The following is a 12,168-nucleotide window of genomic DNA, read 5'->3' on the forward strand; positions in this document are numbered from 1 at the left end:
TTGATGGGTAGAATCAATGAATACAAAAGTATACAAATACTCACTTGGTAGTAAAGCACTCCACTGTTGCTGAGAAAGAGTACATTTGTCAAAGCTTTTTATATCACATTCGTCATGACAATTCAAAAGAAATATGAAGAATGGATAATGACGACAGTCAGTTAACTGCTAAACTGCTTCGCAATCATTAACTGATATATTCTCCATAGAAACCTCTCTTCGAATTAGAGTCTACTTGTCAACCAATCAGAACTCTCCTCGTGCAGTAAAAATGTCCTAAATTACTTTATTATTTTCTGCTAGTTGCCATGATGGTGCAAGACTAAAAAGCTTCAGCTATCTTTCGTAACAGCAATATTGAACACAGTAATATTTAAGACTGTATCAGCAGTTGCGTATGGGTTCTTGAAGCAACTATTAAGTGGTAACTTGCTTACATTAAATGAGTTTGCTCTTGTGGCACAGTGTTAGTTTCCCTATCGCTAAGCCAGGAGACCTGGGTTCAAATCCCACCTGCTCCAGAGATGTGCAATAATGTTTCTGAACAGGTTGTTTAAAAAGTATTTGCAGCAATGGCTGCATGGTTTTAATAGGGAATTTTAACTTTATTATTAGTTAGTGATAAGCAGATTAGCATATGTCAGAAAAGTAGTGAATTTCTGGAATGCATTCACAATATTAGCCTGTAACAATATGGCCTAAAATGAACAAAAGGGTATGCCATATAGATTTAGTAAAAAGCCTAATGGTGCATAAATATTTATCGAATAGTGATTACAACATCAAGCTCAAGTGTGGAAGGGTAAAATGCTCAATAGCTAATACATTCTACATTTATGGAAGACTGAATTCAATGCAATGATAGAGGAACTGGATGCAGTGAAATGTAATCTGGTAACAGATAAAACAACGGAAAATCAGTGGGAGAGGTTCAAGAAAGAATTTAATGTGATTTAATGAATTTGTACTCTTAAGGCAGTTTACCTGACAAAATTATCAACAATGGGTTATCAACAATGAAGAGGCAAGAGTCAACATAAATCCAATAAATTAAAATTACAGATCCTGATTAATAGGAAAGATGCAGAGAATGACAAAGGGGGATAAAACAGTAAAAACGACGAAAAGGAATGCGCAAGGCACATCAGAATAAATAGCATTTTTTTTAAAAAAAATCATTTCAACTCAAATCCAAAAGTAATTGAAAACGTTTCAAGTTGGAAAGAATTAAAGCAAAATATTACAAAAAAAAATCCAATTCTGAAGTTCTTAAAATGCATCAAGTAAGGGTTAATGGAATTGCAGGAAGCTCATACACTTGTAATAATGTCAACTATTTTCATTGTGCAACAGTAATTTATGCAAGGTCACAGTTTGGTACAATCAGTACAAATTCTGGAAAGATCAACAATTCAACAAAATTAAACATAAAACAGAAATACACATTAAATATTTAAAATAGCATTGACTTGGTACGGGGGGGTGGGGTGGAGGGGGTGGAGAACAGATAGGTCCCATATTATCCAAAATTAGTGGTGATAAGATAGTTATGCCACAACTGCGTTCCTAATCAAAGAGGAGCCAGAACTGAATAAAATAGCACACATACTTATTCTGTACTACCAGAATATTAATGAAAAGAAACAGATAGGATAAAAGGAGGGAATGGCCTAGTGAGCATTATCACCGGACTATTAAATTCAGAGATGCAAGTAATGTTCTGTGATCCTGGGTTTGAATCCTGTCACAGTAGATGGTGAAATTTGAATACAATAATAAAAAAAAACCTGGAATTAAGAGTCTGATGTTGACCACGAAACCATTCTTGATTGTCAGTAAAACTGGTTTCCTAATGTCCTTTAGGGCAGGAAATCTGGCATCCTTACCTGGTCTGACCTACACATGACTCCAGACCCATAGCAATGTGGTTGATTCTTAACAGGCCCTTGGGGAATTAGGCAGTAAATGCTGGGCTAGCCAGTGGCACCCACATCCCGTGAATGAATAAAAGAAAGAGCCACAAAAACCCCTCAAAAACTCAACATTGATGTTATCAATAAAGAATAGTGGACATGTTGAATGATTTATTTGTATCAGTATGTACAGCAGAGAAGATTAGCTTGGTAGGCATACAAAGGAAACTAATATTGAAATCAGGAACAGCGATCAAAAGAAACATGCTAAATAACAGTAACAAAATACTGGCAATGAAGAGTGAAATAACCCAGGACCAAGTGATTTCTCACCATAGGGATTATAGAAAGTCAGTGAGAATAATGTCAATGCATTGGCTATAATCTTCCAAAATTCTATTCAAAAGCATTCCTTCAGAACATAAGAATAATGCACATCACACTGCTATTTAATAAACAGAGGAAAACCAACTAGGATAACATCTACTGTCAAATTATTACTGGAGTGAATAATTAAGAAGGGGTTACCGAAGATTGTGAAATCGTTCAGCTGACCAGCAGAAGCCAAAATGAGTTCGTAAACATTCCACAAGATTTATATTGAGGACTCAACTGTTCATTCTATGTTTCAACTTGAGGATGGGATAAAAAAAGTTATTTATTCAAAATTAGCCAATAACACAAAGGTAGGTCGCACTGCAAACTGTGCAGGTGGAAGAGTAAAATTACTGTAATGTGTGAGTTTCAATGTAGATCAAAGTTTTCAAAATATTAAGGGTAACAGATAAGAGAGACAGAGAGGAAATATTTCTACTGTTGGAGAGTCTAGGGCCAGGGCACAATGAAAACGTTGGAGGTGGAACTTTCAGGAAAAAGTTAAGAAACATTTATACATACAAAAAAGGTAAAATCTGCAGCTCTTCTACAAACAGCAGTTGATGCCAGATGGATTGTTAATTTTAATTTGAGTCAGTTTTGTTTTTGTTAGCCAGAGGTAATAATAAATATGGATGAGATTACAGATCAGCGATGATCTGTAGTGAAACAGGTTCAAGGAGCTAAATAGCCTGCTCCTATGTTCCACACAGATTACCATCCATTCAGTAGCCAATATTCTGGTTCCATAAATTTTATAGAACATTTTCTTTACTAGTTCAATAAACCAATCTTGGGACACATACAATAGATTAGGTATTGAAATTGGTTCTTTACAAGACAGAGCATGTTTTATTTAGAGGAATATATTTTATGTGATGCACAGAAATATGCAGAGAACATTTTAAGGGAATATGACAGATTTGCTTTTAATAGCACTATGTTGCAAATGTACCCTCAATCTAGTAATGGTCTTGTTCACACATATTATTTACATGCAGCATTTTATTCTCACCTTCTAATTCTAGCCATGGTCGTCTCAGAAACTAGTACATAGTCCTCAGCCGGAGAGAGCTGAACTCCGTTTGCAAACCTTAGGTCATCCATTAATACCTCCAATTGTTTTGTTACTGTGTCATATTCCATTAATCTGCAATAAGTATCCATTAGACATAGGAATTAACAAATAGGCAAGGACATTTCAAGAGATTAAAAATGGTGCTTCTGGACATTGTTGTTTTCCTCACATCAAAACCAAAAGATAAACGAGGGCGGAAAGATTTGCAAATGATGTCAACTAAAACGCAATAAATCACTGTTCATATCCATTAAATTCAATTTCACAGTTGGCAGGTGCAGCACCTCAAGTGCTCAGTTTATTTCAGGCAGAAACAGTAGTGCCTACTCATCAGATCATAATTCGATAAGGTGTGCTGAATGAAAGAGGAAGCTTTAGCAAAACATTTGGTTAATGTTTAGCAATCTTTTGACTTCACAAACCCTTTGTCAAGCCTTGAGGTTACTTTTGCACTAAACATGGAGTGCATAAGTAAAATTACTGGTCAGAGAGGGCCTGGAAATAATTGAGCAAAATGGCCAGTACACAGTCGGAACATATTTATTACATATAATATTGTAATAGTGGAGGCTGGTTAGTTCAGTTGGCTGGATGGTTTACGATAAAGAATGATTCAATTCCCGCGCTGGCTGGGCTGACCATGAAGGTGCCACCTTTCCAACCTTGTCCTTCACCTGAGGTGTGGTAACCCTCAGGTTAAACCACCACCTGTCATCTGATTCCAATGAGAGTGTAGCCCTGTGGTCCTGTAGGACTATGGCAAAGTTACCCTTAGTAATAGTGCTACCTTTTGTTGGAAGGTGACCATTTGTGACGGGCAAAATGTAGTCAAATACATCGCAATTCAGGACAATCATAATTCACTGTCCAAGTATCCTGGAAACTATATTTCTGTCGTTTACACCTTCCCCCTTTTATTGGTATGGGTTTTGAATCCTTGATAAATTTAAACAAAGAAAGAATATTTTGAAGTTAGCTAAATTAGATTCTGGATAGATTAATAAGATATTGATGGAATGGAAAATCAAGTCCAGGAAGCCTGTCAGGAAGAAGGCATGAGAAAACTCTTAGGACATAACTACAATCAAGATAATGGTAAAGGATGATTAGAAGGGCAATAGGTTTTAAAATGAGAATAGCCTGAGAAGGAGAGATGTCAGACTTTGTTCAATAGAGTGCTCCAGAGAGGAGTAATGGGTCCTCTGTTTAAGATCTAAACAAATTACATGGATTTAGAACAATGTTAACTGGCCAATATCACAGATAATAGCCAAGTGGGAGAAGGCAGCTATTGTATATATGGTGGACAGACGAACCAAACAAATTGTTATAGAAGGCCATTGACAGTACTAGCACGTGGAAAAGACTCAACAGAATTTCAATGCAGGTAAGTGAAAAGATTTATAAACTGGAAGATGCATGGGAACATTTTTAACATTGAAGTAGACGGTAGGAGAAACTCGAGTATGATCAAATTAGCTGATCAGCGAAGCATTTTGTATGGCACGGAATCATATTGACCAAGGCAGTTTCAAGTTCAATCACTGGTCTGGGTATTTCAACCAAATCTTATTATTCTAAAAAGAGACAGTGGGGAGAAATGAACTATCTTGGCTACTCAACAATCGCTAATAGAAAGGGCACGTGAGTGTAGGTCACATTTGGCTATGATGCCTCTTTAACAAATTAATTTAGAAGATTCGTGCAAGTAAATTCAGGCTGGATAGAGGACAGCCAACAGCTGCTGATATGGAACAGCATAAGTCAGTGTATCCAGAAGAAAGAACTAAGAGGAAAAGATGTTACATAAAAATAAAATTTGTCATCTGTTAATTACACAACCACAAACTAACAACAAAAACGATGATAGAAATCCAAAATACTCACCTCCCATCAGCAGTGCCCTCCATCACGAGGTATCGGTTATCTCTTCTCTGCCACTTGCTGCTGGAATCAGTGAAGTAGATCTTTCTGCCATCCTGTGTGATGCTGAGGTCATTCACAAAGGCCATTCTCCTGCCTTGAATAATCTTCTGAGCAGAGACCAGCATCTCCACTTCACCTGAAATTATTTATGACAGAAAAGGTAAGTGCTGTCCATGATTGGAACCATGAAGTATATATAAGGAGCCTGTTTTGTTAAAGATTTCAGACAAGAATTTATCCTCCAATGTCTGGGTGCTTAGACTGTAAACATCAAGAATTCAGCAGAGACTTTCAGCAACTGCTACAATGAACCAAGATTCCATGTTAACATTTGATAATACTGTAAAATTCGCAACAGTTCAAATTCCTGGAGATGCACCCAGAAATTTGTGTTAAATGCAGCTTCAAGATAGCAGAGGAGGGGCTTGCACAATCTGATTTTCCCAAAAGCACACATATCAAAACAAAATTCCAAATAAAAACACAGTAAAGCAAAGTTGGGAGTCAGCGCCAGAAAAACTTAGTGATTTTTTTTGCTTAGCATGCTGCCTCTGTGATTCAGTCCACCATATTGTCAATGTAGTCAAATATGTTTCCACTGTTCTCGTGCTACAGTGCAAAATCCTGAATCATCTCTACGGCTTCTGCACCTTCAGCTAGAAAAATGGGCAATTGACTGGGTGGTCATTCATGGAACTCTTCAGGGTCATCAGCCTCAGATACATTGATTAAAGAACGTACTGCATCGATCATTGCCTCTTCTATCAGTTCTGTTGTGCAGCATGTGTTGCGCTTGCCACACAGCGTGTTTAACTCATATATCCCACGTAAGGACTGTGAGTCAACTCTTACTAGTAATAGAAAATGATCTTTATTGATAATTAATATGATAATAATGATTATGCTGCAACTAACACTAAATCTGACAATTAACACAGCAAATCTAAGTCAGTATCTTGTACTTTAACTTAACTTGAAATGATCAAACATCATCCCCCACACTAGATCTTGGCCTTGATCCACATGGTGATGGTCGTCTGGTCTTCCTCTACCGATGGTCCCAGGAGCGCCTCTCCTTACATTGGTTGGTCTTGAGTCACTGCTCCCGAGGGTGCTGTTGCGGCGATTCTTATCCTTGGAAGCTAACGCACCCCTTTGGGAGGATCTTTGATTGCCACTAATGGATCGATCAGGAATTGATACCTTGATTGGGTCCAGTCAATCAGACAGTGTCATGCGGATGGTGGGGTGGTCTTTGGTTCTCCACTTCTGAAAGTGTCAGGGACACGTAAGACAGGGAGTCTTCCCAGATAAGAGTGGGAGGTGTCCCTTTGTCCTGGTAACAGCTTGATGTTTCCTTTTGTCCTGGTAAATAGGCTTAGTCAATCGTGCATTGTGCTGTCTGCAGCTGCAGCTGTAGCTTGCCTGTCTGGGTCTGCAGTATGTTTATTTCAGTGTCTTTTGTCTGGATATTTTAGCCAATGCTTGGCTCAATTTCCCAGCATGCTTTATTATCCAATTCTGCCATTTTGAGTGGCCCGTCTGGCTACACGTGTGGCGCTGTCCATTTTAGCATACGTTTTATTGATTTCTCTGGTAGAATTTCCATGGTGGCTACCTGCAAGTATAAGGAACCTCATAATTGGGTTGGTTGGCTTCACCCTACTCCTTTTCATTCTAAGCATCTTGTTCAGTAAAAGCCTATTTCAACCCAGCATAGCGGAAGCAATTGGTAATTGCGGCTTACATCACCATCTTCCTGCCTTCATGAACATTCCTTTAGAACAGCAGGATTGCATGACTGCATACCTACAGCCTGGATAAGCTGAAAGATCAACTGTTGTCAGTACTGGGTTTTCAGTTTCATCCCATGATCCATTGGCAAGAGCTTGGAGTTGGAAGGCACCACTAGATTTAACACTAGATGTTAATGATAATCCTTTTCTTCTGTTAACATATTTTGTCCACTTTCCTGATCCATTCCTCAAATTCCTGAAGGTAATTCAGGCAGTATTGTTGGAGCTACACTCATCCAGACAACTTAGGCATACTCTTGACTTGTTCCTTGTAGATGGTGGACACATTTTGCAAAGTCTGTAGATGGATTACTTGCTGCAGCAATCCCAATCTCTGATCTAGACTTGCAGTCACAGTATTTACACAACTAATCCAATTCAGTTTCTGTCAATGATAACCCCAAGGATGTTAATAGCAGGAGATTCAGTGATGAATTTACCATTAAATGTCAACGGGCAATCGTATTTAAGATAGTCCTTATCTGGCACTTGTGTGGCATGACTGCTACTTACTCATTGTCAGCCCAAGCCTGGATATTTTCCAAATCTTGTTGTGTTTAGAAATGGACTGCTTCAGTTGAGGTGATATAAATAGTGCTGAACTATGTGAAATCATCAGCTCACATCCCGATTTCTGACCTTATGATGGAGGAAACTTCATTGCTGAAGCAGCTGAATATGGTTGGGCCTAGGATCTTTCTGAGATGTGTTGGAGCTAAAATGACTGACATCCAACAACCACAACCATCTTCCACTGTGTAAAGCATGACTCCAAACAGCAGAGTTTTCTCTGTTTCCCACTGATTCCAGTTTCAAGAGGATTCCTCAATGCCAATGCAGAATCTGCAAATCTGTATTGGATTACAGTGCAAGTCGAGTCAAATCTGGATCCAAATATCAGGTGGTGGAAATGTATTTTTCTTTAATCCATTCCAAAGCCTCATCCCCAAATTCCTCTATCCCACACCTGACAAACAAGGTTAAACATTTTGACATGCACTAAACTATTTCATTGCTTATTTTGCTTATATCAAACTTATATCAACTTCAGTCTTGCCCACCAAAAACTGACTTCTTAATCGTTATCATCCTCACAACTGCAAACTGTTGTTTTCATTTGATCTGTAAGATTTCAATCCATTACAGTTGCTATAATCCCCTCTGATGGCAGAAATCCCAGAATAAAATCTGGTTTGATGGACCAGTTTTAAAATTTTAAGAAATATGGTAGCCATTCACTGACACAGCCACATATGGCTTCAGATTTTTTTTTAAACAACAGAATAGAAATTTATTACACAAAGGAAAGAAAAGTAAAACAAAGTAGGTTATCTAGATATTGAACACACTTAGAAAGATCTTAAAATACACAACAAAACAAAATCTCACATTCTGGCACTATCCGTTACAGAGACTCCAATCCAGAGAAATTAACCCCCTATTATCAGATCGTTAAATTTGAAGTAACTGATTCTTCCCAGGTCTTTCCTGAGACCTGTGAAGTCTTCTAACATGAATATTCACAAAACTGAGAGCTTTGATTTGATCACCTTTTAATAACCTGTAGATTTGGAGGTATCATAAATTAAACTTTTACACAGACATAACTTATTCCCTTAACAGTCCCACACTCCTTTCTAGATGAGAAATTACATTTGCTTCCGATTCCAGTCAGATCTAAACTGACCTAAAAACTTCCAATCTCTGAGCTTCCAAAGTTAATATCAATCTTTCATTATCCTAAACTTAAAACAAACTAATGGTTTTCAATGTTTACCCCACATGGCATAAACCAGTAGAGTAAATACAACCTTCCCTTAAACCTTAGGTCACCCCTATGTTCTGACACAAAACTAACCTATCTATGCGTCACTATTTTAAAACACAAACTTTGAAAATCATATCTACACACCACTCACCACACAATTTAGACTCTCATATCTGTGGAGCTCTTGCTAAAACTTCTAATTTCCTTTTCTGTTTCATGATATTTTGCCTGGGCCGTACAACAATTGTGCACCTGATTGTGTGCTGCTTAAATGGGGGACATGAATCAGATCCAGAAAGGCAGATTCATATCAGTTCTGATGAAAAATTACCAGACTCAAAAGTGTTAACTCTGTTTTCTCCCCATAAATGCTGCCAGAGCGGTCGAGTTTCTCAAGAAATTTCTGTTCATTAGTAGATTCACAACTTGCCAAATTCTGTGGTCAGCAGGACCTCTACTCCATTTCAGGTAGCATAGACTCAGAGTAATGCAGCATGGAAACAGGCCCTTCAGACCAAACTGGTCCATGCTGACCATAGTGCCCATTCAGCTAGTTTCAATTGCTTGCATTTGGTCTACGTCCCTTTAAACCCTTCTCATCCATGAACCTATCCAAATGTTTTTTTAAATGTTGCTAATGTACCTGTCTCAACCATTTTCTCCGGCAGCCAATTCCATACACACACCACTCTGTGAAGAAGCTGCCCCTCAGGTCCTTCTTAAATCTCTCCCCTCTCACCTTAAACCTATGCTCTCTAGTTTTCAATTCCCCATCCCTGGAAGAAGACTATATGCATTCATCTTGTCTATGCGCCTAATGATTTTATACACCTCAGCAAGGTCATCCCTCATTCTCCTATGTTCCAAGGAATAAAGTTTTATCCTGGCCAACCTCCCCCTATAACTCAGGCCTACTAGTCCTGGCAACATCCTTGTAAATCTTCTTTGCACATTTTCCTGTTTAACTATGTCTTTCCTATAACAGAGTGACCAAAACTGTACACAATACTCCAAGTGCGGTCTCATCAATGACTTACAGAACTGTAACGTAACATCCCAACTCCTATACTCAATGCCTCGACCGATGAAGGCCAAAATGCTAAATGCCTTCTTCACCCCCTTGTCCACCTGTGATGCTGCTTGCAATGAACTATATACTTATAGGCCTAGGTCGCTCTGTTCCACAACATTCCTCAAGACCTTATCATTTACTGTATAAGTCCTACCTTTCCAAAATTCAACACCTCACACTTATCTGTATTGAACTGCATTTGCCAGTCTTCAGCCCACTTCCCCATCTGATCAAGATCCCTCAGTAATTTGATAACCTTCTTCGCTATCAACGATACCTCCTAATTTTGTATCATCCACAAACTTACTAATCACGCCTTGTACATTCACATCCAGATCATTTATGTAAATAACAAATAACAGAAGTCTGAGCACCGACCCCTGTGGCACACCACTAGTCACAGGCCTCCAGTCCGAGAAATAATCTTCAACCATCACCCTCTGCTTCCTAACATTGATCCAATTTTGCAGTTCAATTAGCTAGCTTTCCCTAGATCCCATGCTTTCATGACTAGCCTGTCATGCGAGACCTTGTCAAAGGCCTTACTAAAGTCCATACAGACAACATCCACTGCCCTACCCTCATCCATCCTCTTAGTTACCTCTTCAAAAAACTCAAAGATTTGTCAGATATGACTTCCCATGCACAAATCCATGCTGACTACCCCTAATCAGATCTTCACTATCCAAATGTTGGTTGATCCTATCCCTCAGTATCCTGTCCAATATCTTGCCTACCACTGATGTCAGGCTCACTGGCCTACAGTTCCCTGGCTGATCTTTGCTACCTTTCTTAAACAATGAAACAACATTAGCCACCTTCCAGTCTTCGCCAGTGGCTAAAGATGAAGCAAAAATCTCTGCAAGGGCCTCTGTAATTTCTTCTCCAGCGTTCCACAATGTCCAAGGATGGACTTGATCACGCCCAGCAGATTTATCCACCTTAATGCGCTTTAAGGCTACAAACACCTCCTCTCTGGTAATGTATGTGCGGTCCAAAACATCCCACTTGTTTTCCTTATTTCCTTAGCATCCATGATTCGCTCCTCAATAAACAGAGGAGAAATATTCATTAGAAATCTCCCCCATCTCCTGTGACCCCACACAGAGGGCCATGCTGATCTCTAAGGGGGCCTATTCTCTCTCTAGCCACCTTTTTACTCCTAATATAGCTACAGAACCTCTTTGGATTATCTCTAATCTTATCTGGCAGATCAATCTTATACCTTCTTTTTGCTCTTCTGATTTCCCTCAAGCATGCTCCTACACATTTTATAGTCATCTAGGGATTCACTTGAGCCCGATAGCTTAAACCCAATGTTCTTTTTCCTGACCAGAGCCTCAATATCCCTCATCAGCCAGGGATCTCTAAACCTGCCAGCTTTTCCCTTCACCCTAACAGGGACATACACTTTTAAAAGCCTCCCATTTGCCAGTCATTCCTTTTCCTTCAAACAGACTAGATCCTGCCTAACGCCCCAAAATTGGCCCTGCTCCAGTTTAGCACCTTAACCTGTGGACCTGTCCTATCTTTTTCCATAACTATGTTAAAACTGAAAGAATTATGGTCACTGGACCCAAAGTGTTCTCCGACTGACACTTCAGTCGCTTGACTAACCTCATTTACGAAGAGGAGGTCCTGTGTTACACCCTCCCGAGTAGGGCCCTCTACATATTGATTTAGGAAACTTTCTTGGACACATTTGACAAATTCCACCCTGTCCAGGCCTTTCACACCCTGGGTGGCCCAGTCAATATGGGGGAAATTAAAATCTCCAACCAATACTACTCGATTATTCCTACAGGTATCTGCAATCTCTGTACACATCTGCTCCTCTAGTACCCGCTGGCTATTTGGGGTCTATAATACAGTTCCAACAGAGTGACCATCCCCTTCTTGTTTCTAAGTTCTAACCATATGGCCTCATTTGAAGACCCCTTAAGAATATCCTCTCCAAGCACTGTTGTTATGCACTCCCTTACCAGAAGGGGAAGTCCCCCTCCTCACTGACTTGCACTTCTGTCACGCCTGTACCTTCTGTATCCCAGAATGTTGAGCTGCCAGTCCTGCCCTTCTCTGAGCCATGTTTCTGTAATGGTTATAATATCACAGTCCCCAGAGCCAATTCATGCTCTGAGCTCATCTGCCTTACCAGTCAGGCCTTGTGCGTTGAAATAAATGCACTTTAAACCAGAAATCTTTGCCCTCCTTCTACTGTCCCCCTGGCTATCCTGAATAGT

At 39.3% G+C, this 12,168-nt stretch overlaps 1 protein-coding gene across 2 annotated transcripts in view; it reads right to left on the reverse strand.

Moving 5' to 3' along the window:
- LOC109935599 (adipocyte plasma membrane associated protein) overlaps positions 1-12,168 on the reverse strand; it is a 44,125-nt gene that overhangs the window by 6,964 nt on the left and 24,993 nt on the right. For both annotated transcript variants that reach the window (XM_020534241.2, XM_048600878.1), the window contains exons 6-7: positions 5,254-5,428; positions 3,304-3,438 (exon numbers count right to left, since the gene is read on the reverse strand). In XM_020534241.2, the coding sequence (XP_020389830.1) occupies positions 3,304-3,438; positions 5,254-5,428 (310 nt within the window). The remainder of the gene's footprint in view (positions 1-3,303; positions 3,439-5,253; positions 5,429-12,168) is intronic.

Source organism: Rhincodon typus, chromosome 9 (assembly GCF_021869965.1).
Source record: "Rhincodon typus isolate 14 chromosome 9, sRhiTyp1.1, whole genome shotgun sequence".
In the NCBI taxonomy this organism is placed as follows: domain Eukaryota; kingdom Metazoa; phylum Chordata; class Chondrichthyes; order Orectolobiformes; family Rhincodontidae; genus Rhincodon; species Rhincodon typus.